The sequence below is a fragment of the Anomaloglossus baeobatrachus genome, chromosome 10, assembly GCF_048569485.1.
Source record: "Anomaloglossus baeobatrachus isolate aAnoBae1 chromosome 10, aAnoBae1.hap1, whole genome shotgun sequence".
NCBI lineage: Eukaryota > Metazoa > Chordata > Amphibia > Anura > Aromobatidae > Anomaloglossus > Anomaloglossus baeobatrachus.
In genome coordinates, this window is record NC_134362.1 from 212,370,645 (window position 1) to 212,397,713 (window position 27,069).

General features: G+C 62.0%; 1 protein-coding gene across 1 annotated transcript in view; it reads left to right on the top strand.

Moving 5' to 3' along the window:
- Window positions 1-26,630, top strand: part of ATP2C2 (ATPase secretory pathway Ca2+ transporting 2) — a 47,360-nt gene extending 20,730 nt beyond the window's left edge. Inside the window, exons 12-25 of the mRNA XM_075326260.1 lie at window positions 324-425; window positions 582-671; window positions 4,374-4,475; window positions 5,541-5,697; window positions 5,807-5,977; window positions 6,829-6,926; window positions 7,007-7,057; window positions 7,200-7,366; window positions 20,434-20,502; window positions 21,019-21,135; window positions 23,253-23,400; window positions 24,037-24,132; window positions 24,210-24,351; window positions 26,253-26,630. Of these exons, the coding sequence (XP_075182375.1) occupies window positions 324-425; window positions 582-671; window positions 4,374-4,475; window positions 5,541-5,697; window positions 5,807-5,977; window positions 6,829-6,926; window positions 7,007-7,057; window positions 7,200-7,366; window positions 20,434-20,502; window positions 21,019-21,135; window positions 23,253-23,400; window positions 24,037-24,132; window positions 24,210-24,351; window positions 26,253-26,371 (1,629 nt within the window). The 3' untranslated portion in view covers window positions 26,372-26,630. The remainder of the gene's footprint in view (window positions 1-323; window positions 426-581; window positions 672-4,373; window positions 4,476-5,540; window positions 5,698-5,806; window positions 5,978-6,828; window positions 6,927-7,006; window positions 7,058-7,199; window positions 7,367-20,433; window positions 20,503-21,018; window positions 21,136-23,252; window positions 23,401-24,036; window positions 24,133-24,209; window positions 24,352-26,252) is intronic.
- Window positions 26,631-27,069: the final 439 nt, after the last annotated feature.

A 27,069-nucleotide genomic window follows, 5' to 3' on the forward strand; every position in this document is an offset into this window, starting at 1 on the left:
CCTTTTTCCCCCCCAGGAGTGTGGCCGGTCGTGGCCCTTTTTCCCCCCCAGGAGTGTGGCCGGTCGTGGCCCTTTCCCCCCCCCCCAGGAGTGTGGCCGGTCGTGGCCCTTTTTGCCCCCAGGAGTCTGGCCGGTCGTGACCCTTTTTACCCCCCAGGAGTGTGGCCGGTCGTGGCCCTTTTTCCCCCCCAGGAGTCTGGCCGGTCGTGGCCCTTTTTCCCCCCCAGGAGTCTGGCCGGTCGTGGCCCTTTTTCCCCCCCAGGAGTGTGGCCGGTGCCCCCGGGCGGCACCTTTGCTCCTTCACGTTCCCCTCTGCTCCGCAGGTCTCCGGTGTCGGCTATGATGAGAAGGGATCTGTGAACTTGCTGCCATCAAATGTGGAGCTGCGGGAATTCTCCAACATCTCCGTAGGAAAACTGGTGGAGGTGAGGGGACGCCACAGCAGCACAGAGTATTACAGCTGTCTACATACTCAGGAGGTGGACAGTGCGTGGTGCCTCTGATCTGTGGACGCCACAGCAGCACAGAGTACCTTTGTTGGGGATATCTTCTGATGTTGTTCTCCGCTCTCGTCTGCTCAGGCCGGCTGTGTCGCCAACAACGCCGTCATCCGGGGGGACATGCTCATGGGTCAGCCAACAGAGGGCGCCCTGCTGGTGCTGGCAAGCAAGGTAAGAGATCAGCGGCCACAGCGGCCGCCCCTGATAACAAGGACTCGCCGGCATGAAGTGGTTAATGTCCACCAGATACAGGGGGCACAAACCAGCCTGCTGGAAACAGTCAGCAAGAACGAGACTACTATAGGACAGGTGACTACAATCTATTACTCCCTGTTATCAGCCATTACTGTGGGAGGAGACTATTGGTGATAATCTGCGCCTGGTCCTAATGTCCTTCATTATCTGACAATCCCGATGTAACTGGCAGAATAACTTTCCAGTTTGCACTGACTTTGTTGTTCCAAAGTGACTGAAAGCCTCCGGCAGCAGGTTGTCCAGATGAAGGCAAAAGGGGTGACCCTATCAGCCTTAGCAGGAGAAGTTGGATGTTCCAAGTTTGTGATTTTGAAACTATTGCATCTTTACAACATCACAAACTCTTTCAAGTCCCCCAAGAAGGCTGGTCACCCCGAAAGACAAATGCAAGAGAGGACGGGATAATGCGGAGACTCTCCATAGAGAGGACGGGATAATGCGGAGACTCTCCATAGAGAGGAGGGGATAATGCAGAGACTCTCCATAGAGAGGACAGGATAATGCAGAGACTCTCCATAGAGAGGAGGGGATAATGCGGAGACTCTCCATAGAGAGGACAGGATAATGCGGAGACTCTCCATAGAGAGGACGGGATAATGCGGAGACTCTCCATAGAGAGGACGGGATAATGCGGAGACTCTCCATAGAGAGGACGGGATAATGCGGAGACTCTCCATAGAGAGGACGGGATAATGCGGAGACTCTCCATAGAGAGGAGGAGATAATGCGGAGACTCTCCATAGAGAGGACGGGATAATGCGGAGACTCTCCATAGAGAGGACGGGATAATGCGGAGACCCTCCATAGAGAGGACGGGATAATGCGGAGACTCTCCATAGAGAGGACGGGATAATGCGGAGACTCTCCATAGAGAGGAGGGGATAATGCGGAGACTCTCCATAGAGAGGACAGGATAATGCAGAGACTCTCCATAGAGAGGACGGGATAATGCGGAGACTCTCCATAGAGAGGACGGGATAATGCAGAGACTCTCCATATAGAGAACGGGATAATGCGGAGACTCTCCATAGAGAGGACGGGATAATGCTGAGAATCTCCATAGAGAGGAGGAGATAATGCTGAGAATCTCCATAGAGAGGGCGGGATAATGCGGAGACTCTCCATAGAGAGGACAGGATAATGCGGAGACTCTCCATAGAGAGGAGGGGATAATGCGGAGACTCTCCATAGAGAGGACGGGATAATGCGGAGACTCTCCATAGAGAGGGCGGGATAATGCGGAGACTCTCCATAGAGAGGGCGGGATAATGCGGAGACTCTCCATAGAGAGGACGGGATAGTGCGGAGACTCTCCATAGAGAGGACGGGATAATGGGGAGACTCTCCATAGAGAGGAGGGGATAATGCGGAGACTCTCCATAGAGAGGAGGGGATAATGCGGAGACTCTCCATAGAGAGGAGGGGATAATGCGGAGACTCTCCATAGAGAGGAGGGGATAATGCGGAGACTCTCCATAGAGAGGACGGGATAATGCGGAGACTCTCCATAGAGAGGAGGGGATAATGCGGAGACTCTCCATAGAGAGGACGGGATAATGCGGAGACTCTCCATAGAGAGGAGGGGATAATGCGGAGACTCTCCATAGAGAGGAGGGGATAATGCGGAGACTCTCCATAGAGAGGAGGGGATAATGCGGAGACTCTCCATAGAGAGGACGGGATAATGCTGAGAATCTCCATAGAGAGGAGGAGATAATGCTGAGAATCTCCATAGAGAGGGCGGGATAATGCGGAGACTCTCCATAGAGAGGACAGGATAATGCGGAGACTCTCCATAGAGAGGACGGGATAATGCGGAGACTCTCCATAGAGAGGAGGGGATAATGCGGAGACTCTCCATAGAGAGGACGGGATAATGCGGAGACTCTCCATAGAGAGGACGGGATAATGCGGAGACTCTCCATAGAGAGGACGGGATAATGCGGAGACTCTCCATAGAGAGGACGGGATAATGCGGAGACTCTCCATAGAGAGGACGGGATAATGCGGAGAATCTCCATAGAGAGGACGGGATAATGCGGAGAATCTCCATAGAGAGGACGGGATAATGCGGAGACTCTCCATAGAGAGGACGGGATAATGCGGAGACTCTCCATAGAGAGGACGGGATAATGCGGAGACTCTCCATAGAGAGGACGGGATAATGCGGAGACTCTCCATAGAGAGGACGGGATAATGCGGAGACTCTCCATAGAGAGGACGGGATAATGCGGAGACTCTCCATAGAGAGGAGGGGATAATGCGGAGACTCTCCATAGAGAGGACGGGATAATGCGGAGACTCTCCATAGAGAGGACGGGATAATGCGGAGACTCTTCATAGAGAGGACGGGATAATGCCTAGACTCTCCATAGAGAGGACGGGATAATGCGGAGACTCTCCATAGAGAGGACGGGATAATGCGGAGACTCTCCATAGAGAGGACGGGATAATGCGGAGAATCTCCATAGAGAGGACGGGATAATGCGGAGACTCTCCATAGAGAGGACGGGATAATGCGGAGACCCTCCATAGAGAGGACGGGATAATGCGGAGAATCTCCATAGAGAGGACGGGATAATGCGGAGACTCTCCATAGAGAGGACGGGATAATGCGGAGACTCTCCATAGAGAGGACGGGATAATGCGGAGACTCTCCATAGAGAGGACGGGATAATGCGGAGACTCTCCATAGAGAGGACGGGATAATGCGGAGACTCTCCATAGAGAGGACGGGATAATGCGGAGACTCTCCATAGAGAGGACGGGATAATGCGGAGACTCTCCATAGAGAGGACGGGATAATGCGGAGACTCTCCATAGAGAGGAGGGGATAATGCGGAGAATCTCCATAGAGAGGAGGGGATAATGCGGAGACTCTCCATAGAGAGGACAGGACAATGCGGAGACTCTCCATAGAGAGGACAGGATAATGCAGAGACTCTCCATAGAGAGGACGGGATAATGCGGAGACTCTCCATAGAGAGGACGGGATAATGCGGAGACTCTCCATAGAGAGGACGGGATAATGCGGAGACTCTCCATAGAGAGGACGGGATAATGCGGAGACTCTCCATAGAGAGGAGGGGATAATGCGGAGACTCTCCATAGAGAGGACGGGATAATGCGGAGACTCTCCATAGAGAGGACGAGATAATGCGGAGACTCTCCATAGAGAGGACGAGATAATGCGGAGACTCTCCATAGAGAGGACGGGATAATGCGGAGACTCTCCATAGAGAGGGCGGGATAATGCGGAGACTCTCCATAGAGAGGACGGGATAATGCGGAGACTCTCCATAGAGAGGACGGGATAATGCGGAGACTCTCCATAGAGAGGACAGGATAATGCGGAGACTCTCCATAGAGAGGACGGGATAATGCGGAGACTCTCCATAGAGAGGAGGGGATAATGCGGAGACTCTCCATAGAGAGGACGGGATAATGCGGAGACTCTCCATAGAGAGGAGGGGATAATGCGGAGACTCTCCATAGAGAGGACAGGATAATGCGGAGACTCTCCATAGAGAGGAGGGGATAATGCGGAGACTCTCCATAGAGAGGACGAGATAATGCGGAGACTCTCCACGGCACCGCTCACTTTCTTCTCTTTTACAGATGGGACTCGGAAGCGCTGCTGACAATTACACGCGCAGGAAGGAGATCCCCTTCAGCTCGGAGCAGCGGTGGATGGCGGTTAAATGTGCTGAGCGAATGGAGGTAACGCACTGTCCGCACCGCTGACTGGCCGCTCTCCCCCGACGGGCCGCTCTCCCCCGACGGGCCGCTCTCCCCTGACGGGCGCCTCTCTCCCCTGACGGGCGCCTCTCTCCGCTGACGGGCGCCTCTCTCCGCTGACGGGCGCCTCTCTCCGCTGACGGGCGCCTCTCTCCGCTGACGGGCGCCTCTCTCCGCTGACGGGCGCCTCTCTCCGCTGACGGGCGCCTCTCTCCGCTGACGGGCGCCTCTCTCCGCTGACGGGCGCCTCTCTCCGCTGACGGGCGCCTCTCTCCGCTGACGGGCGCCTCTCTCCGCTGACGGGCGCCTCTCTCCGCTGACGGGCGCCTCTCTCCCCTGACGGGCGCCTCTCTCCCCTGACGGGCGCCTCTCTCCCCTGACGGGCGCCTCTCTCCCCTGACGGGCGCCTCTCTCCCCTGACGGGCGCCTCTCTCCCCTGACGGGCGCCTCTCTCCCCTGACGGGCGCCTCTCTCCCCTGACGGGCGCCTCTCTCCCCTGACGGGCGCCTCTCTCCGCTGACGGGCGCCTCTCTCCGCTGACGGGCGCCTCTCTCCGCTGACGGGCGCCTCTCTCCGCTGACGGGCGCCTCTCTCCCCTGAAGGGCGCCTCTCTCCCCTGACGGGCGCCTCTCTCCGCTGACGGGCGCCTCTCTCCGCTGACGGGCGCCTCTCTCCGCTGACGGGCGCCTCTCTCCCCTGACGGGCGCCTCTCTCCCCTGACGGGCGCCTCTCTCCCCTGACGGGCGCCTCTCTCCCCTGACGGGCGCCTCTCTCCCCTGACGGGCGCCTCTCTCCCCTGACGGGCGCCTCTCTCCCCTGACGGGCGCCTCTCTCCGCTGACGGGCGCCTCTCTCCGCTGACGGGCGCCTCTCTCCCCTGAAGGGCGCCTCTCTCCCCTGACGGGCGCCTCTCTCCGCTGACGGGCGCCTCTCTCCGCTGACGGGCGCCTCTCTCCCCTGACGGGCGCCTCTCTCCCCTGACGGGCGCCTCTCTCCCCTGACGGGCGCCTCTCCGCCCCCTGTTACCTCTGATGGGTTTTTCTTCTAGAACCAGGAGGAGGTTTACTTCATGAAGGGCGCGTACGAGGAGGTGGTCCAGTACTGCTCCACCTATAACAGTGGCGGGATGGCGCTGCCCCTCACCCCGCAGCAGAGGGCGCTGTATCTGCAGGAGGAGAAGAACATGGGGAGCCAAGGCCTGCGAGGTACGAGCCTCCAGCCAGGACCTGATCACCACTGATACATTGTAACAAAGCACCAGCGCGGGCAGCCGCATGACGGGACTGTCAGGTAATGGCGCCTCTGTTCTTGCAGTCCTGGCGTTGGCCTCCGGTGCGGAGCTGGGGACGCTCACCTTCCTGGGACTGATCGGGATCATAGACCCCCCACGTAGCGGGGTGAGCGACGCCGTGCAGACCCTGCTGGACTCCGGGGTGGCCGTGAAGATGATCACCGGGGACGCGCTGGAGACGGCACAAGCCATCGGTAAGTGCCCCCCCCCCCCATAATGGCACAACGTACACCGCACCGCCGTGTGGTCACACACCGACACGCACACCACCTCCAGAATGTGACCGCAGAACAATGACTGCAGCTCATAAGACATGATGTAACAGCAGAATAGTGACTGCAGCTCTGGAGGTGACTGGAGGATAAGACACGATGTAACAGCAGAATAGTGAGTGCAGCTCTGGAGGTGACTGGAGGATAAGACATGATGTAACAGCAGAATAGTGAGTGCAGCTCTGGAGGTGACTGGAGGATAAGACATGATGTAACAGCAGAATAGTGACTGCAGCTCTGGAGGTGACTGGAGGATAAGACACGATGTAACAGCAGAATAGTGACTGCAGCTCTGGAGGTGACTGGAGGATAAGACACGATGTTACAGCAGAATAGTGAGTGCAGCTCTGGAGGTGACTGGAGGATAAGACACGATGTAACAGCAGAATAGTGAGTGCAGCTCTGGAGGTGACTGGAAGACACGATGTAACAGCAGAATAGTGACTGCAGCTCTGGAGGTGACTGGAGGATAAGACACGATGTAACAGCAGAATAGTGAGTGCAGCTCTGGAGGTGACTGGAAGACACGATGTAACAGCAGAATAGTGAGTGCAGTTCTGGAGGTGACTGGAGGATAAGACACGATGTAACAGCAGAATAGTGAGTGCAGCTCTGGAGGTGACTGGAGGATAAGACATGATGTAACAGTAGAATAGTGACTGCAGCTCTGGAGGTGACTGGAGGATAAGACATGATGTAACAGCAGAATAGTGAGTGCAGCTCTGGAGGTGGCCCCTTACACTGCTCCGCTCACTCGCGCCCTCGTCTCACAGGCAGGAGCATCGGTCTGACTAACTGGCACCTGAAGGCGATCTCTGGGGAGGAGCTGGACGCTCTGGATGAGTCGGCGCTGCCGTCCGTGGTCACTAAGGTGGGCGCTCTCCGGCTGGTTTCGGGGGGCTGCGTCTGCTCTGGGATGTGGGTTGTGACTTGTGGTTTTGCGTTTTCCAGGTCTCCGTTTTCTACAGAACCAGCCCCAAACACAAGCTGAAGATCATCAAGGTAACGCGGCCCCCGGTGTCCCCGCGCTGTGCCCCGCCGCCCCCCGCGCTGTGCCCCGCCGCCCCCCGCGCTGTGCCCCACCGCCCCCCGTGCTGTGTTCTGCCGCCTCTGCTCTGCAGTAACCCTGTCTCTGCCCCGCCAGGCTCTGCAGCGCACCGGAGCCATTGTGGGGATGACGGGGGACGGAGTCAATGACGCAGTCGCTCTGAAGTCGGCGGACATCGGCGTCGCCATGGGAAAGACGGGCACAGACGTCAGCAAGGAGGCGGCGGACATGATCCTGGTGGACGACGACTTCTCCACTATCATGTGAGTGTGACGCAGGAGGCCGACAGTAAAAACAAGAGCAAGCGGAGGTCCTGCACCGAGGAGCACGATGGCGGAGCGTGCAGGGCGGTGCGGTGTGGTGCAGGAATGAGTGTGCAGGGCGGTGCGGTGCAGGAATGAGCGTGCAGGGCGGTGCGGTGTGGTGCAGGACGGAGCGTGCAGGGCGGTGCGATGCAGGAATGAGCGTGCAGGGCGGTGCAGGGCGGTGCGGTGCGGTGTGGTGCAGGACGGAGCGTGCAGGGCGGTGCAGTGCAGGACTGAGCGTGCAGGGTGGTGCGGTGCAGGACGGAGCGTGCAGGGCGGTGCGGTGCAGGAATGAGCGTGCAGGGCGGTGCGGTGCAGGAATGAGCTTGCAGGGCGGTGCGGTGCAGGAATGAGTGTGCAGGGCGGTGCAGGAATGAGCGTGCAGGGCGGTGCGGTGCAGGAATGAGCGTGCAGGGCGGTGCGGTGTGGTGCAGGACGGAGCGTGCAGGGCGGTGCAGGACGGAGCATGCAGTGCGGTACGGTGCAGGACGGAGCGTGCAGGGCGGTGCAGGAATGAGCGTGCAGGGCGGTGCAGGAATGAGCGTGCAGGGCGGTGCAGGAATGAGCATGCAGGGCGGTGCGGTGTGGTGCAGGACGGAGCGTGCAGGACAGAGCGTGCAGGGCGGTGCGGTGCAGGAATGAGCGTGCAGGGCGGTGCGGTGCAGGAATGAGCGTGCAGGGCGGTGCGGTGAAGGAATGAGCGTGCAGGGCGGTGCGGTGAAGGAATGAGCGTGCAGGGCGGTGCGGTGCAGGAATGAGCTTGCAGGGCGGTGCGGTGCAGGAATAAGTGTGCAGGGCGGTGCAGGAATGAGCGTGCAGGACGGAGCGTGCAGGGCGGTGCGGTGCAGGAATGAGCGTGCAGGGCGGTGCGGTGCAGGAATGAGCGTGCAGGGCGGTGCGGTGCAGGAATGAGCGTGCAGGGCGGTACGGTGCAGGAATGAGCGTGCAGGGCGGTGCGGTGAAGGAATGAGCGTGCAGGGCGGTGCGGTGAAGGAATGAGCGTGCAGGGCGGTGCGGTGCGGTGCAGGAATGAGCTTGCAGGGCGGTGCGGTGCAGGAATAAGTGTGCTGGGCGGTGCAGGAATGAGCGTGCAGGGCGGTGCGGTGCAGGACGGAGCGTGCAGGGCGGTGCGGTGCAGGAATGAGCGTGCAGGGCGGTGCGGTGCAGGAATGAGCGTGCAGGGCGGTGCGGTGCAGGAATGAGCGTGCAGGGCGGTGCGGTGCAGGAATGAGCGTGCAGGGCGGTGCGGTGCAGGAATGAGCTTGCAGGGCGGTGCGGTGCAGGAATGAGTGTGCAGGGCGGTGCAGGAATGAGCGTGCAGGGCGGTGCGGTGCAGGAATGAGCGTGCAGGGCGGTGCGGTGTGGTGCAGGACGGAGCGTGCAGGGCGGTGCAGGACGGAGCATGCAGTGCGGTACGGTGCAGGACGGAGCGTGCAGGGCGGTGCAGGAATGAGCGTGCAGGGCGGTGCAGGAATGAGCATGCAGGGCGGTGCGGTGTGGTGCAGGACGGAGCGTGCAGGACAGAGCGTGCAGGGCGGTGCGGTGCAGGAATGAGCGTGCAGGGCGGTGCGGTGCAGGAATGAGCGTGCAGGGCGGTGCGGTGAAGGAATGAGCGTGCAGGGCGGTGCGGTGAAGGAATGAGCGTGCAGGGCGGTGCGGTGCAGGAATGAGCTTGCAGGGCGGTGCGGTGCAGGAATAAGTGTGCAGGGCGGTGCAGGAATGAGCGTGCAGGACGGAGCGTGCAGGGCGGTGCGGTGCAGGAATGAGCGTGCAGGGCGGTGCGGTGCAGGAATGAGCGTGCAGGGCGGTGCGGTGCAGGAATGAGCGTGCAGGGCGGTGCGGTGCAGGAATGAGCGTGCAGGGCGGTACGGTGCAGGAATGAGCGTGCAGGGCGGTGCGGTGAAGGAATGAGCGTGCAGGGCGGTGCGGTGAAGGAATGAGCGTGCAGGGCGGTGCGGTGCGGTGCAGGAATGAGCTTGCAGGGCGGTGCGGTGCAGGAATAAGTGTGCTGGGCGGTGCAGGAATGAGCGTGCAGGGCGGTGCGGTGCAGGACGGAGCGTGCAGGGCGGTGCGGTGCAGGAATGAGCGTGCAGGGCGGTGCGGTGCAGGAATGAGCGTGCAGGGCGGTGCGGTGCAGGAATGAGCGTGCAGGGCGGTGCGGTGCAGGAATGAGCGTGCAGGGCGGTGCGGTGCAGGAATGAGCGTGCAGGGCGGTGCGGTGCAGGAATGAGCGTGCAGGGCGGTGCGGTGCAGGAATGAGCGTGCAAAGCGGTGTGGTGCAGGAATGAGCGTGCAGGGCGGAGCTGGCCCTTTTAGCTCCGGCAGCGGTTCTGCGGTGTGGGGTGATGGGGGTTGTGCTCCTCTGCAGTGTTTGCTATTAGCGGCTGACACATGTAATGTTTCCGCACCATTAGGCGGCATTAGTGGCAGCAGCGGATGTGTGTGGCGGGTGATTGAGCGCAGCGGAGGTCTCCGCTCATCCTGCGCTGTCAGGACAATTCTGTATGTACAGAGATGATGAGGATCCTGCTGTCTCTGGCCAGCTGCAGCTTTATGTTACCTGCAGGGTAAAGCATGGAGGGCAGAGCAGCAGCCTAAGCCGGGAGGTGGATGGTGACTCCAGGAGACTGTGGGGACCACAGATGTGTGATATCTGGTGGAGCGGAGACCGGTGTGCACAAAGTATGGAGTAGCTGGGTCCAGCCGAGCCGTGTGGGCCTGTACCGGCGGAGCTGGGGTCAGCCTGCCCTGTCCTCTACTGGCAAAGTGGAGCTGCACTGTATGCCGGGCTCTTCACGTATTTTCCTTTGACGATTTTCTGGAGATTGCACAGTTGAGCCACCAGGACCTGCGGGGAGTTCTCTCTCTATGGGCTCTGCGGGGAGCTCTCTCTCTGTGTGGGGCTCTGCGGGGAGCTCTCTCTCTGTGTGGGGCTCTGCGGGGAGCTCTCTCTCTGTGTGGGGCTCTGCGGGGAGCTCTCTCTCTGTGTGGGGCTCTGCGGGGAGCTCTCTCTCTGTGTGGGGCTCTGCGGGGAGCTCTCTCTCTCTGTGGGGCTCTGCGGGGAGCTCTCTCTCTGTGTGGGGCTCTGCGGGGAGCTCTCTCTCTGTGTGGGGCTCTGCGGGGGGAGCTCTCTCTCTGTGGGGCTCTGTGGGGAGCTCTCTCTATGGGCTCTGCGGGGGGAGCTCTCTGTGTGGGGCTCTGCGGGGAGCTCTCTCTCTCTCTCTCTCTGGGGCTCTGCGGGGAGCTCTCTCTCTCTCTCTCTCTGGGGCTCTGCGGGGAGCTCTCTCTCTGTGTGGGGCTCTGCGGGGGGAGCTCTCTCTCTGTGGGGAGCTCTGCGGGGAGCTCTCTCTCTCTGTGGGGCTCTGCGGGGGGAGCTCTCTCTCTGTGTGGGGCTCTGCGGGGAGCTCTCTCTCTGTGTGGGGCTCTGCGGGGAGCTCTCTCTCTCTCTCTGTGTGGGGCTCTGCGGGGAGCTCTCTCTCTGTGTGGGGAGCTCTGCGGGGAGCTCTCTCTCTCTCTCTCTCTCTGTGTGGGGCTCTGCGGGGAGCTCTCTCTCTGTGTGGGGCTCTGCGGGGAGCTCTCTCTCTCTGTGGGGCTCTGCGGGGGGAGCTCTCTCTCTGTGTGGGGCTCTGCGGGGAGCTCTCTCTCTGTGTGGGGCTCTGCGGGGAGCTCTCTCTGTGGGGCTCTGCGGGGGGAGCTCTCTCTCTGTGTGGGGCTCTGCGGGGAGCTCTCTCTCTGTGTGGGGCTCTGCGGGGAGCTCTCTCTCTGTGGGGAGCTCTGCGGGGAGCTCTCTCTCTCTCTCTCTCTCTCTGTGTGGGGCTCTGCGGGGAGCTCTCTCTCTGTGTGGGGCTCTGCTGGGAGCTCTGTGTGGGGCTCTGCGGGGAGCTCTCTCTCTGTGTGGGGCTCTGCGGGGAGCTCTCTCTCTGTGTGGGGCTCTGCGGGGAGCTCTCTCTCTGTGTGGGGCTCTGCGGGGGAAGCTCTCTCTCTGTGTGGGGCTCTGCGGGGAGCTCTCTCTCTGTGTGGGGCTCTGCGGGGAGCTCTCTCTCTGTGTGGGGCTCTGCGGGGAGCTCTCTCTCTGTGTGGGGCTCTGCGGGGAGCTCTCTCTCTGTGTGGGGCTCTGCGGGGAGCTCTCTCTCTGTGGGGCTCTGCGGGGAGCTCTCTCTCTGTGTGGGGCTCTGCGGGGAGCTCTCTCTCTGTGTGGGGCTCTGCGGGGGGAGCTCTCTCTCTGTGGGGCTCTGTGGGGAGCTCTCTCTATGGGCTCTGCGGGGGGAGCTCTCTGTGTGGGGCTCTGCGGGGAGCTCTCTCTCTCTCTCTCTCTGGGGCTCTGCGGGGAGCTCTCTCTCTCTCTCTCTCTGGGGCTCTGCGGGGAGCTCTCTCTCTGTGTGGGGCTCTGCGGGGGGAGCTCTCTCTCTGTGGGGAGCTCTGCGGGGGGAGCTCTCTCTCTGTGTGGGGCTCTGCGGGGGGAGCTCTCTCTCTGTGTGGGGCTCTGCGGGGAGCTCTCTCTCTGTGTGGGGCTCTGCGGGGAGCTCTCTCTCTGTGTGGGGCTCTGCGGGGAGCTCTCTCTCTCTGTGTGGGGCTCTGCGGGGAGCTCTCTCTCTGTGTGGGGAGCTCTGCGGGGAGCTCTCTCTCTCTCTCTCTGTGTGGGGCTCTGCGGGGAGCTCTCTCTCTGTGTGGGGCTCTGCGGGGAGCTCTCTCTCTCTGTGGGGCTCTGCGGGGGGAGCTCTCTCTCTGTGTGGGGCTCTGCGGGGAGCTCTCTCTCTGTGTGGGGCTCTGCGGGGAGCTCTCTCTGTGGGGCTCTGCGGGGGGAGCTCTCTCTCTGTGTGGGGCTCTGCGGGGAGCTCTCTCTCTGTGTGGGGCTCTGCGGGGAGCTCTCTCTCTGTGGGGAGCTCTGCGGGGAGCTCTCTCTCTCTCTCTCTCTCTCTGTGTGGGGCTCTGCGGGGAGCTCTCTCTCTGTGTGGGGCTCTGCTGGGAGCTCTGTGTGGGGCTCTGCGGGGAGCTCTCTCTCTGTGTGGGGCTCTGCGGGGAGCTCTCTCTCTGTGTGGGGCTCTGCGGGGAGCTCTCTCTCTGTGTGGGGCTCTGCGGGGGGAGCTCTCTCTCTGTGGGGCTCTGCGGGGGGAGCTCTCTCTCTGTGTGGGGCTCTGCGGGGAGCTCTCTCTCTGTGGGGAGCTCTGCGGGGAGCTCTCTCTCTCTCTCTCTCTGTGTGGGGCTCTGCGGGGAGCTCTCTCTCTGTGTGGGGCTCTGCGGGGAGCTCTCTCTCTGTGTGGGGCTCTGCGGGGAGCTCTCTCTCTGTGTGGGGCTCTGCGGGGAGCTCTGTGTGGGGCTCTGCGGGGAGCTCTGTGTGGGGCTCTGCGGGGGGAGCTCTCTCTGTGTGGGGCTCTGCGGGGAGCTCTCTCTCTGTGTGGGGCTCTGCGGGGGGAGCTCTCTCTGTGTGGGGCTCTGCGGGGAGCTCTCTCTCTGTGTGGGGCTCTGCGGGGAGCTCTCTCTCTGTGTGGGGCTCTGCGGGGAGCTCTCTCTGTGTGGGGCTCTGCGGGGAGCTCTCTCTGCGGGGAGCTCTCTCTCTGTGTGGGGCTCTGCGGGGAGCTCTCTCTGTGTGGGGCTCTGCGGGGAGCTCTCTCTGTGTGGGGCTCTGCGGGGGGAGCTCTCTCTGTGTGGGGCTCTGCGGGGAGCTCTCTCTCTGTGTGGGGCTCTGCGGGGGGAGCTCTCTCTCTGTGTGGGGCTCTGCGGGGGGAGCTCTCTCTCTCTCTCTCTGTGTGGGGCTCTGCGGGGAGCTCTCTCTCTGTGTGGGGCTCTGCGGGGAGCTCTCTCTCTGTGTGGGGCTCTGCGGGGAGCTCTCTCTCTGTGTGGGGCTCTGCGGGGAGCTCTCTCTCTGTGGGGAGCTCTGCGGGGGGAGCTCTCTCTCTGTGGGGCTCTGCGGGGAGCTCTCTCTCTGTGTGGGGCTCTGCGGGGAGCTCTGTGTGGGGCTCTGCGGGGAGCTCTGTGTGGGGCTCTGCGGGGGGAGCTCTCTCTCTGTGTGGGGCTCTGCGGGGGGAGCTCTCTCTGTGTGGGGCTCTGCGGGGAGCTCTCTCTCTGTGTGGGGCTCTGCGGGGAGCTCTCTCTCTGTGTGGGGCTCTGCGGGGAGCTCTCTCTCTGTGTGGGGCTCTGCGGGGAGCTCTCTCTCTGTGTGGGGCTCTGCGGGGAGCTCTGTGTGGGGCTCTGCGGGGGGAGCTCTCTCTGTGTGGGGCTCTGCGGGGAGCTCTCTCTCTGTGTGGGGCTCTGCGGGGAGCTCTCTCTCTGTGTGGGGCTCTGCGGGGAGCTCTCTCTCTGTGTGGGGCTCTGCGGGGAGCTCTCTCTCTGTGTGGGGCTCTGCGGGGAGCTCTCTCTCTGTGTGGGGCTCTGCGGGGAGCTCTCTCTCTGTGTGGGGCTCTGCGGGGAGCTCTCTCTCTGTGTGGGGCTCTGCGGGGAGCTCTCTCTCTGTGTGGGGCTCTGCGGGGAGCTCTCTCTCTGTGTGGGGCTCTGCGGGGAGCTCTCTCTCTGTGTGGGGCTCTGCGGGGAGCTCTCTCTCTGTGGGGCTCTGCGGGGAGCTCTCTCTCTGTGTGGGGCTCTGCGGGGGGAGCTCTCTCTGTGTGGGGCTCTGCGGGGGGAGCTCTCTCTCTGTGTGGGGCTCTGCGGGGAGCTCTCTCTCTGTGTGGGGCTCTGCGGGGAGCTCTCTCTCTGTGTGGGGCTCTGCGGGGAGCTCTCTCTCTGTGGGGCTCTGCGGGGAGCTCTCTCTCTGTGTGGGGCTCTGCGGGGGGAGCTCTCTCTGTGTGGGGCTCTGCGGGGGGAGCTCTCTCTCTGTGTGGGGCTCTGCGGGGGGAGCTCTCTCTCTGTGTGGGGCTCTGCGGGGGGAGCTCTCTCTCTGTGTGGGGCTCTGCGGGGAGCTCTCTCTCTGTGTGGGGCTCTGCGGGGAGCTCTCTCTCTGTGTGGGGCTCTGCGGGGAGCTCTCTCTCTGTGTGGGGCTCTGCGGGGAGCTCTCTCTCTGTGTGGGGCTCTGCGGGGAGCTCTCTCTCTGTGGGGCTCTGCGGGGAGCTCTCTCTCTGTGTGGGGCTCTGCGGGGGGAGCTCTCTCTCTCTGTGGGGCTCTGCGGGGAGCTCTCTCTCTGTGTGGGGCTCTGCGGGGAGCTCTCTCTCTGTGTGGGGCTCTGCGGGGAGCTCTCTCTCTGTGGGGCTCTGCGGGGGGAGCTCTCTCTCTGTGTGGGGCTCTGCGGGGAGCTCTCTCTCTGTGTGGGGCTCTGCGGGGAGCTCTCTCTCTGTGTGGGGCTCTGCGGGGGGAGCTCTCTCTCTCTCTGTGGGGCTCTGCGGGGAGCTCTCTCTCTGTGTGGGGCTCTGCGGGGAGCTCTCTCTCTGTGTGGGGCTCTGCGGGGAGCTCTCTCTCTGTGTGGGGCTCTGCGGGGAGCTCTCTCTCTATGGGCTCTGCGGGGGAAGCTCTCTCTCTGTGTGGGGCTCTGCGGGGAGCTCTCTCTCTGTGTGGGGCTCTGCGGGGAGCTCTCTCTCTGTGTGGGGCTCTGCGGGGAGCTCTCTCTCTGTGTGGGGCTCTGTGGGGAGCTCTCTCTCTGTGTGGGGCTCTGTGGGGAGCTCTCTCTCTGTGTGGGGCTCTGCGGGGAGCTCTCTCTCTGTGTGGGGCTCTGCGGGGGGAGCTCTCTCTCTGTGGGGCTCTGCGGGGAGCGCGCTCTGTGGGGAGCTCTCTCTATGGGCTCTGCGGGGGGAGCTCTCTGTGTGGGGCTCTGCGGGGAGCTCTCTCTCTCTCTCTGTGTGGGGCTCTGCGGGGGGAGCTCTCTCTCTGTGGGGAGCTCTGCGGGGAGCTCTCTCTCTCTGTGGGGCTCTGCGGGGAGCTCTCTCTCTGTGTGGGGCTCTGCGGGGGGAGCTCTCTCTCTGTGGGGAGCTCTGCGGGGAGCTCTCTCTCTCTGTGGGGCTCTGCGGGGGGAGCTCTCTCTCTGTGTGGGGCTCTGCGGGGAGCTCTCTCTCTGTGTGGGGCTCTGCGGGGAGCTCTCTCTCTGTGTGGGGCTCTGCGGGGAGCTCTCTCTCTGTGTGGGGAGCTCTGCGGGGAGCTCTCTCTCTCTCTGTGTGGGGCTCTGCGGGGAGCTCTCTCTCTGTGTGGGGCTCTGCGGGGAGCTCTCTCTCTCTGTGGGGCTCTGCGGGGGGAGCTCTCTCTCTGTGTGGGGCTCTGCGGGGAGCTCTCTCTCTGTGTGGGGCTCTGCGGGGAGCTCTCTCTGTGGGGCTCTGCGGGGGGAGCTCTCTCTCTGTGTGGGGCTCTGCGGGGAGCTCTCTCTCTGTGTGGGGCTCTGCGGGGAGCTCTCTCTCTGTGTGGGGCTCTGCGGGGAGCTCTGTGTGGGGCTCTGCTGGGAGCTCTGTGTGGGGCTCTGCGGGGAGCTCTCTCTCTGTGTGGGGCTCTGCGGGGAGCTCTCTCTCTGTGTGGGGCTCTGCGGGGAGCTCTCTCTCTGTGTGGGGCTCTGCGGGGGGAGCTCTCTCTCTGTGGGGCTCTGCGGGGGGAGCTCTCTCTCTGTGTGGGGCTCTGCGGGGAGCTCTCTCTCTGTGGGGAGCTCTGCGGGGAGCTCTCTCTCTCTCTCTCTGTGTGGGGCTCTGCGGGGAGCTCTCTCTCTGTGTGGGGCTCTGCGGGGAGCTCTCTCTCTGTGTGGGGCTCTGCGGGGAGCTCTCTCTCTGTGTGGGGCTCTGCGGTGAGCTCTCTCTCTGTGTGGGGCTCTGCGGGGGGAGCTCTCTCTGTGTGGGGCTCTGCGGGGAGCTCTCTCTCTGTGTGGGGCTCTGCGGGGAGCTCTCTCTCTGTGGGGCTCTGCGGGGAGCTCTCTCTGCGGGGAGCTCTCTCTCTGTGTGGGGCTCTGCGGGGAGCTCTGTGTGGGGCTCTGCGGGGAGCTCTCTCTGTGTGGGGCTCTGCGGGGAGCTCTCTCTCTCTGTGGGGCTCTGCGGGGAGCTCTCTCTCTCTGTGGGGCTCTGCGGGGGGAGCTCTCTCTGTGTGGGGCTCTGCGGGGAGCTCTCTCTCTCTCTCTCTCTCTCTGTGTGGGGCTCTGCGGGGAGCTCTCTCTCTGTGTGGGGCTCTGCGGGGAGCTCTCTCTCTGTGTGGGGCTCTGCGGGGAGCTCTCTCTCTGTGTGGGGCTCTGCGGGGAGCTCTCTCTCTGTGGGGAGCTCTGCGGGGGGAGCTCTCTCTCTGTGGGGCTCTGCGGGGAGCTCTCTCTCTGTGTGGGGCTCTGCGGGGAGCTCTGTGTGGGGCTCTGCGGGGAGCTCTGTGTGGGGCTCTGCGGGGGGAGCTCTCTCTCTGTGTGGGGCTCTGCGGGGAGCTCTCTCTCTGTGTGGGGCTCTGCGGGGGGAGCTCTCTCTGTGTGGGGCTCTGCGGGGAGCTCTCTCTCTGTGTGGGGCTCTGCGGGGAGCTCTCTCTCTGTGTGGGGCTCTGCGGGGAGCTCTCTCTCTGTGTGGGGCTCTGCGGGGGGAGCTCTCTCTGTGTGGGGCTCTGCGGGGAGCTCTCTCTCTGTGTGGGGCTCTGCGGGGAGCTCTCTCTCTGTGTGGGGCTCTGCGGGGAGCTCTCTCTCTGTGTGGGGCTCTGCGGGGAGCTCTCTCTCTCTGTGGGGCTCTGCGGGGAGCTCTCTCTCTGTGTGGGGCTCTGCGGGGAGCTCTCTCTCTGTGTGGGGCTCTGCGAGGAGCTCTCTCTCTGTGTGGGGCTCTGCGGGGAGCTCTCTCTCTGTGTGGGGCTCTGCGGGGAGCTCTCTCTCTGTGTGGGGCTCTGCGGGGAGCTCTCTCTCTGTGGGGCTCTGCGGGGAGCTCTCTCTCTGTGTGGGGCTCTGCGGGGGGAGCTCTCTCTGTGTGGGGCTCTGCGGGGGGAGCTCTCTCTCTGTGTGGGGCTCTGCGGGGGGAGCTCTCTCTCTGTGTGGGGCTCTGCGGGGAGCTCTCTCTCTGTGTGGGGCTCTGCGGGGAGCTCTCTCTCTGTGTGGGGCTCTGCGGGGAGCTCTCTCTCTGTGTGGGGCTCTGCGGGGAGCTCTCTCTCTGTGTGGGGCTCTGCGGGGAGCTCTCTCTCTGTGGGGCTCTGCGGGGAGCTCTCTCTCTGTGTGGGGCTCTGCGGGGGGAGCTCTCTCTGTGTGGGGCTTTGCGGGGGGAGCTCTCTCTCTGTGTGGGGCTCTGCGGGGAGCTCTCTCTCTGTGTGGGGCTCTGCGGGGAGCTCTCTCTGTGTGGGGCTCTGCGGGGAGCTCTCTCTCTCTGTGTGGGGCTCTGCGGGGAGCTCTCTCTCTCTCTCTCTGTGTGGGGCTCTGCGGGGAGCTCTCTCTCTGTGTGGGGCTCTGCGGGGAGCTCTCTCTCTGTGTGGGGCTCTGCGGGGAGCTCTCTCTCTGTGTGGGGCTCTGCGGGGAGCTCTGTGTGGGGCTCTGCTGGGAGCTCTGTGTGGGGCTCTGCGGGGAGCTCTCTCTCTGTGTGGGGCTCTGCGGGGAGCTCTCTCTCTGTGTGGGGCTCTGCGGGGAGCTCTCTCTCTGTGTGGGGCTCTGCGGGGGGAGCTCTCTCTCTGTGGGGCTCTGCGGGGGGAGCTCTCTCTCTGTGTGGGGCTCTGCGGGGAGCTCTCTCTCTCTCTCTCTCTGTGTGGGGCTCTGCGGGGAGCTCTCTCTCTGTGTGGGGCTCTGCGGGGAGCTCTCTCTCTGTGTGGGGCTCTGCGGGGAGCTCTCTCTCTGTGTGGGGCTCTGCGGGGAGCTCTCTCTCTGTGTGGGGCTCTGCGGGGAGCTCTCTCTCTGTGTGGGGCTCTGCGGGGAGCTCTCTCTCTGTGTGGGGCTCTGCGGGGAGCTCTCTCTCTGTGGGGCTCTGCGGGGAGCTCTCTCTCTGTGTGGGGCTCTGCGGGGGGAGCTCTCTCTGTGTGGGGCTCTGCGGGGGGAGCTCTCTCTCTGTGTGGGGCTCTGCGGGGGGAGCTCTCTCTCTGTGTGGGGCTCTGCGGGGAGCTCTCTCTCTGTGTGGGGCTCTGCGGGGAGCTCTCTCTCTGTGTGGGGCTCTGCGGGGAGCTCTCTCTCTGTGTGGGGCTCTGCGGGGAGCTCTCTCTCTCTGTGGGGCTCTGCGGGGAGCTCTCTCTCTGTGTGGGGCTCTGCGGGGGGAGCTCTCTCTGTGTGGGGCTCTGCGGGGGGAGCTCTCTCTCTGTGTGGGGCTCTGCGGGGAGCTCTCTCTCTGTGTGGGGCTCTGCGGGGAGCTCTCTCTGTGTGGGGCTCTGCGGGGAGCTCTCTCTCTCTGTGTGGGGCTCTGCGGGGAGCTCTCTCTCTCTCTCTCTCTGTGTGGGGCTCTGCGGGGAGCTCTCTCTCTGTGTGGGGCTCTGCGGGGAGCTCTCTCTCTGTGTGGGGCTCTGCGGGGAGCTCTGTGTGGGGCTCTGCTGGGAGCTCTGTGTGGGGCTCTGCGGGGAGCTCTCTCTCTGTGTGGGGCTCTGCGGGGAGCTCTCTCTCTGTGTGGGGCTCTGCGGGGAGCTCTCTCTCTGTGTGGGGCTCTGCGGGGAGCTCTCTCTCTCTGTGTGGGGCTCTGCGGGGGGAGCTCTCTCTCTCTGTGTGGGGCTCTGCGGGGGGAGCTCTCTCTCTGTGTGGGGCTCTGCGGGGGGAGCTCTCTCTCTGTGGGGAGCTCTGCGGGGAGCTCTCTCTCTGTGGGGCTCTGCGGGGGGAGCTCTCTCTCTGTGTGGGGCTCTGCGGGGAGCTCTGTGTGGGGCTCTGCGGGGAGCTCTCTCTCTGTGTGGGGCTCTGCGGGGAGCTCTCTCTCTGTGTGGGGCTCTGCGGGGAGCTCTGTGTGGGGCTCTGCGGGGAGCTCTCTCTCTGTGTGGGGCTCTGCGGGGAGCTCTCTCTCTGTGTGGAGCTCTGCGGGGAGCTCTCTCTGTGGGGCTCTGCGGGGGGAGCTCTCTCTCTGTGTGGGGCTCTGCGGGGAGCTCTCTCTCTGTGTGGGGCTCTGCGGGGAGCTCTCTCTCTCTGTGGGGCTCTGCGGGGGGAGCTCTCTCTGTGTGGGGCTCTGCGGGGAGCTCTCTCTCTGTGTGGGGCTCTGCGGGGAGCTCTCTCTCTGTGTGGGGCTCTGCGGGGAGCTCTCTCTCTGTGTGGGGCTCTGCGGGGAGCTCTCTCTCTGTGTGGGGCTCTGCGGGGAGCTCTCTCTCTGTGTGGGGCTCTGCGGGGAGCTCTCTCTGTGTGGGGCTCTGCGGGGAGCTCTCTCTCTGTGTGGGGCTCTGCGGGGAGCTCTCTCTCTGTGTGGGGCTCTGCGGGGAGCTCTCTCTGTGTGGGGCTCTGCGGGGAGCTCTCTCTCTGTGTGGGGCTCTGCGGGGAGCTCTCTCTCTGTGTGGGGCTCTGCGGGGAGCTCTCTCTCTGTGTGGGGCTCTGCGGGGAGCTCTCTCTCTGTGTGGGGCTCTGCGGGGAGCTCTCTCTCTGTGTGGGGCTCTGCGGGGAGCTCTCTCTCTGTGTGGGGCTCTGCGGGGAGCTCTCTCTCTGTGTGGGGCTCTGCGGGGAGCTCTCTCTCTGTGTGGGGCTCTGCGGGGAGCTCTCTCTCTGTGTGGGGCTCTGCGGGGAGCTCTCTCTCTGTGTGGGGCTCTGCGGGGAGCTCTCTCTCTGTGTGGGGCTCTGCGGGGAGCTCTCTCTCTGTGTGGGGCTCTGCGGGGGGAGCTCTCTCTGTGTGGGGCTCTGCGGGGAGCTCTCTCTCTGTGTGGGGCTCTGCGGGGGGAGCTCTCTCTGTGTGGGGCTCTGCGGGGAGCTCTCTCTCTCTCTCTCTGTGTGGGGCTCTGCGGGGAGCTCTCTCTCTGTGTGGGGCTCTGCGGGGAGCTCTCTCTCTGTGTGGGGCTCTGCGGGGAGCTCTCTCTCTGTGTGGGGCTCTGCGGGGAGCTCTCTCTCTGTGGGGAGCTCTGGGGTCTTGGCCTGATGCCTGCGAGTTGCATTTGCATTATTGCAAGAAATCGCTGCTTCCCAAGGGGAACTACACATTCCAGCATGCCCTGCAGGGAATTCTTGTTAAAGGGCCCCCGTCTGTCCGTGTCCCGGGCCCTCGTGTTGCGGCCTCTCACGGCGCTGATTTGGTGTTTTTCAGGAACGCCATCGAGGAGGGGAAAGGAATATTCTACAACATCAAGAACTTTGTGCGGTTCCAGCTCAGCACGTGAGTGCGGCCCGCGGGCCGGGCTTTGGGGGCCGGGTGGGCGGAGGATTGGAGGATTGGGGGCCAGGTGGGCACAGGATTGGTAGGCGGAGGATCAGGGGCCGGGCGGGCGCGCGCAGGATCGGGGGCCGGGTGGGCGGAGGATCGGAGGGCGGAGGATCGGGGCCGGGAAGGCGCAGGATCGGGGGCCGGAGGATCGGGGGCCGGAGGATCGGGGGCCGGGTGGGCGGAGGATCGGAGGGCGGAGGATCGGGGCCGGGAAGGCGCAGGATCGGGGGCTGGAGGATCGGCGTTGGGTGGGCGCAGTGTGCTGCCATATTGATGGGTGATAGATGCCGCGACTACTCCAGTCACATCCAGAGCTGCAGAGCGGCCGCGATGGGAGCATCTGTGGACGGGAGTGATGTAAAGCTGCGCAGTCCCAGAGATGATGGGGGGGGGGGGGGCGGCATTTCTGGATGATGAGTGTCTATAGTCGGGGGCCACATCTGACGGCTCCGTCCTCTGCCCCCCCAGGAGCATCTCTGCCCTGAGCCTCATCACACTGTCCACCATCATGAACCTGCCCAACCCCCTGAACGCCATGCAGATACTGTGGATCAACATCATCATGGACGGACCCCCGGCCCAGAGGTAACTGCCCCAGCAGAATAGGGAGCGCAGCTCTGGAGGATAATGCAGGAGGTAACTCAGGATCAGTAATGTATGTACACAGTGACTGCACCAGCAGAATAGTGAGTGCAGCTCTGGAGTATAATACAGGAGGTAACTCAGGATCAGTAATGTAATGTACACAGTGACTGCACCAGCAGAATAGAGAGTGCAGCTCTGGAGTATAATACAGGAGGTAACTCAGGATCAGTAATGTATGTACACAGTGACTGCACCAGCAGAATAGTGAGTGCAGCTCTGGAGTATAATACAGGAGGTAACTCAGGATCAGTAATGTAATGTACACAGTGACTGCACCAGCAGAATAGAGAGTGCAGCTCTGGAGTATAATACAGGAGGTAACTCAGGATCAGTAATGTATGTACACAGTGACTGCACCAGCAGAATAGTGAGTGCAGCTCTGGGGTATAATACAGGAGGTAACTCAGGATCAGTAATGTATGTACACAGTGACTGCACCAGCAGAATAGAGAGTGCAGCTCTGGAGTATAATACAGGAGGTAACTCAGGATCAGTAATGTATGTACACAGTGACTGCACCAGCAGAATAGTGAGTGCAGCTCTGGAGTATAATACAGGAGGTAACTCAGGATCAGTAATGTAATGTATGTACACAGTGACTGCACCAGCAGAATAGTGAGTGCAGCTCTGGAGCATAATACAGGAGGTAACTCAGGGTCAGTAATGTATGTACACTGTGACTGCACCAGCAGAATAGTGAGTGCAGCTCTGGAGTATAATACAGGAGGTAACTCAGGATCAGTAATGTAATGTATGTACACAGTGACTGCACCAGCAGAATAGTGAGTGCAGCTCTGGAGTATAATACAGGAGGTAACTCAGGATCAGTAATGTATGTACACAGTGACTGCACCAGCAGAATAGTGAGTGCAGCTCTGGAGGATAATACAGGAGGTAACTCAGGATCAGTAATGTAATGTATGTACACAGTGATTGCACCAGCAGAATAGTGAGTGCAGCTCTGGAGTATAATACAGGAGGTAACTCAGGATCAGGAATGTAATGTATGTACACAGTGACTGCACCAGCAGAATAGTGAGTGCAGCTCTGGAGTATAATACAGGAGGTAACTCAGGATCAGTAATGTAATGTATGTACACAGTGACTGCACCAGCAGAATAGTGAGTGCAGCTCTGGAGTATAATACAGGAGGTAACTCAGGATCAGTAATGTAATGTATGTACACAGTGACTGCACCAGCAGAATAGTGAGTGCAGCTGTGGAGTATAATACAGGAGGTAACTCAGGATCAGTAATGTATGTACACAGTGACTGCACCAGCAGAATAGTGAGTGCAGCTCTGGAGTATAATACAGGAGGTAACTCAGGATCAGTAATGTACTGTATGTACACAGTGACTGCACCAGCAGAATAGTGAGTGCAGCTCTGGAGTATAATACAGGAGGTAACTCAGGATCAGTAATGTAATGTATGTACACAGTGACTGCACCAGCAGAATAGTGAGTGCAGCTCTGGAGTATAATACAGGAGGTAACTCAGGATCAGTAATGTATGTACACAGTGACTGCAGCGGCAGAATACTGAGTGCAGCTCTGGAGTATAATACAGGAGGTAACTCAGGATCAGTAATGTAATGTATGTACACAATGACTGCACCAGCAGAATAGTGAGTGCAGCTCTGGAATATAATACAGGAGGTAACTCGGGGTCAGTAATGTAATGTATATACACAGTGACTGCACCAGCAGAATAGTGAGTGCAGCTCTGGAGTATAATACAGGAGGTAACTCAGGATCAGTAATGTATGTACACAGTGACTGCACCAGCAGAATAGTGAGTGCAGCTCTGGAGTATAATACAGGAGGTAACTCAGGATCAGTAATGTACTGTATGTACACAGTGACTGCACCAGCAGAATAGTGAGTGCAGCTCTGGAGTATAATACAGGAGGTAACTCAGGATCAGTAATGTACTGTATGTACACAGTGACTGCACGAGCAGAATAGTGAGTGCAGCTCTGGAGTATAATATAGTACTGGTCATGTTATCTGCAGGTGTGCCCGCCGTGGCCATCTAATTAACCCTTTTTTGTCTAGTTTGGGGGTGGAGCCGGTGGATAAAGACGCCATAAAGCAGCCGCCCAGAAACGCCAAGGAGGCGATCCTCAGTAAAGCGTTACTCCTGAAGATCCTGCTCTCGGCCGCCATCATCATCAGCGGGACGCTCTTCGTCTTCTGGAAAGAGGTTAGATGTAATTGTGGTATAGAAGCTGTACGTGGAGACGCGGGGGCGGCGGGTGCAGGAGACAACCGGCAATTAGCGCTAAGTGACTAATTGAGGGGGAAACTGTGGATCATTAACCCATTAGAAGCAGCCATTTCTCCTCATCCGAGCCTGAGTCATGTGCGGAGGGGGCGAGTCACAGTCAGTGCCGCACTACAACCCTCAGCATCCTCACACTGCCCGGCTGTAATGGATGGGGGCCGGTGCTCGGCGCATCCCCTCTTCCTGTCCCGGCCGGTGCTCGGCGTCTTCCTCTGTCCCGGCCGGTGCTCGGCGTCTTCCTCTGTCCCGGCCGGTGCTCGGCGTCTTCCTCTGTCCCGGCCGGTGCTCGGCGTCTTCCTCTGTCCCGGCCGGTGCTCGGCGTCTTCCTCTGTCCCGGCCGGTGCTCGGCGTCTTCCTCTGTCCCGGCCGGTGCTCGGCGTCTTCCTCTGTCCCGGCCGGTGCTCGGCGTCTTCCTCTGTCCCGGCCGGTGCTCGGCGTCTTCCTCTGTCCCGGCCGGTGCTCGGCGTCTTCCTCTGTCCCGGCCGGTGCTCGGGCCTCCCCACACCACCGGTCTGGCCTGACCTCCTGATCTCACGGTTTATTCTTTGCTCCCAGATTCCGGATGGGAAGGTGACTCCGAGGACCACGACGATGACCTTCACCTGTTTTGTGTTCTTTGACATGTTCAACGCCTTGGCGTGCCGCTCGTTGGTGAGTGGCGGCGTGGCTTGTGGGAGCCGCTCTCCCGTCGCGGTGGAGCCGGGGCTGACATATTCCGTCTCTTCCAGAATAAAACCATCTTTGAGATCGGCCTCTTCAGGAACCGGATGTTCTGGTTGTCGGTGGTCGGGTCCATCCTCGGGCAGATGGCCGTCATCTACATCCCCCCGCTGCAGAAAGTCTTCCTGACACAGAACCTGCACGCTCTGGGTGAGTCCAATGGAGACGGTGAGAAAGCTGGGTGACTGCCCGCACCTGTGCGCTCAGGCCAATCATCTCCTGGAAAAGAGGAGTGCCTGCTCGGATAGTGCCACCTCTCATTGGGTTTGTTGTCTGGCGTCCTGACCGGCAGATCTACAAATGTGGCTGTGCAGCACCGCTCAGAGCAAGAGCTGTCAGTCTGGGAAAGCTGGGTGACAACTGACCACCGGAATAGTGAGGATGTTACAGAGCCATGGGGGGTGCTCCCTCGTCTGCCTCCTTCCCTCGTCTGCCTCCTCCCCGCGCTCGCTCTCCTTCCCTCGTCTGCCTCCTCCCCGCGCTCGCTCTCCTTCCCTCGTCTGCCTCCTCCCCGCGCTCGCTCTCCTTCCCTCGTCTGCCTCCCCCCCGCGCTCGCTCTCCTTCCCTCGTCTGCCTCCTCCCCGCGCTCGCTCTCCTTCCCTCGTCTGCCTCCCCCCCGTGCTCGCTCTCCTTCCCTCGTCTGCCTCCTTCCCTCGTCTGCCTCCTCCCCGCGCTCGCTCTCCTTCCCTTGTATGCCTCCTCCCCGCGCTCCCAAGCCCCCCCCGCACTCTCCTTCCCTCGTCTGCCTCCCCCCGCGCTCGCTCTCCTTCCCTCGTCTGCCTCCCCCCGCGCTCGCTCTCCTTCCCTCGTCTGCCTCCCCCCGCGCTCGCTCTCCTTCCCTCGTCTGCCTCCCCCCCGCGCTCGCTCTCCTTCCCTCGTCTGCCTCCCCCCCGCGCTCGCTCTCCTTCCCTCGTCTGCCTCCCCCCGCGCGCGCTTTCCTTCCCTCGTCTGCCTCCCCCCCGCACTCGCTCTCCTTCCCTCGTTTGCTTCACCCCCGCGCTCGCTCTCCTTCCCTCGTCTGCCTCCCCCCCGCGCTCGCTCTCCTTCCCTCGTCTGCCTCCCCCCCGCGCTCGCTCTCCTTCCCTCGTCTGCCTCCCCCCGCGCTCGCTCTCCTTCCCTCGTCTGCCTCCCCCCCGCACTCGCTCTCCTTCCCTCGTTTGCTTCACCCCCGCGCTCGCTCTCCTTCCCTCGTCTGCCTCCTCCCCGCGCTCGCTCTCCTTCCCTCGTCTGCCTCCCCCCCGCGCTCGCTCTCCTTCCCTCGTCTGCCTCCTCCCCGCGCTCGCTCTCCTTCCCTCGTCTGCCTCCTCCCCGCGCTCGCTCTCCTTCCCTCGTCTGCCTCCCCCCCGCGCTCGCTCTCCTTCCCTCGTCTGCCTCCTTCCCTCGTCTGCCTCCTCCCCGCGCTCGCTCTCCTTCCCTTGTATGCCTCCTCCCCGCGCTCCCAAGCCCCCCCCCGCACTCTCCTTCCCTCGTCTGCCTCCCCCCGCGCTCGCTCTCCTTCCCTCGTCTGCCTCCCCCCGCGCTCGCTCTCCTTCCCTCGTCTGCCTCCCCCCGCGCTCGCTCTCCTTCCCTCGTCTGCCTCCCCCCCCGCGCTCGCTCTCCTTCCCTCGTCTGCCTCCCCCCCGCGCTCGCTCTCCTTCCCTCGTCTGCCTCCCCCCGCGCGCGCTCTCCTTCCCTCGTCTGCCTCCCCCCCGCACTCGCTCTCCTTCCCTCGTTTGCTTCACCCCCGCGCTCGCTCTCCTTCCCTCGTCTGCCTCCCCCCCCGCGCTCGCTCTCCTTCCCTCGTCTGCCTCCCCCCCGCGCTCGCTCTCCTTCCCTCGTCTGCCTCCCCCCCGCGCTCGCTCTCCTTCCCTCGTCTGCCTCCCCCCCGCGCTCGCTCTCCTTCCCTCGTCTGCCTCCCCCCGCGCTCGCTCTCCTTCCCTCGTCTGCCTCCCCCCCGCACTCGCTCTCCTTCCCTCGTTTGCTTCACCCCCGTGCTCGCTCTCCTTCCCTCGTTTGCTTCACCCCCGTGCTCTCTCTCTCCCCCCCTCGTCTGACCCCGCTCTCTTCCGCAGATCTGCTGTTCCTCACCGGTTTGGCGTCGTCCGTTTTCGTGGTGTCGGAGCTGATCAAGTTCTGCGAGCAATGCTGCTGCAGGAAGAAGACGGTGAAGGTCCTGGAGGAAGAAATCTAGAGCCAAGCGCAACGTCCTCACCGCCCCCCCGTACCGCGCCGTCCACTAAATTATGTATTTATGCTGTTTATGGGCGAAAACGTCCCACCAGGCACAAAAGACTAAAGTGAGACGACCGCGCCCGAAAACGGAACAATCCCCTCCGAAGATACTTTGTTTTTTTAATTCACTGATTCATTTACAATTAAAAACGAATCTTTTATTTTTTAAATAAGAAAATGAGACTGAAAATAAATACAGAGCGCCCCCTGCAGAGCATCGCGCCAAGGTAATACAGCGCCGCCCCCTGCAGAGCATCGCGCCAAGATTATACAGCGCCGCCCCCTGCAGAGCATCGCGCCAAGATTATACAGCAGCGCCCCCTGCAGAGCATCGCGCCAAGATTATACAGCAGCGCCCCCTGCAGAGCATCGCGCCAAGATTATACAGCGCCGCCCCCTGCAGAGCATTGTGCCAAGATTATACAGCAGCGCCCCCTGCAGAGCATCGCGCCAAGATTATACAGCGCCGCCCCCTGCAGAGCATCGCGCCAAGATTATACAGCAGCGCCCCCTGCAGAGCATCGCGCCAAGGTAATACAGCGCCGCCCCCTGCAGAGCATCGCGCCAAGATTATACAGCGCCGCCCCCTGCAGAGCATCGCGCCAAGATTATACAGCAGCGCCCCCTGCAGAGCATCGCGCCAAGATTATACAGCGC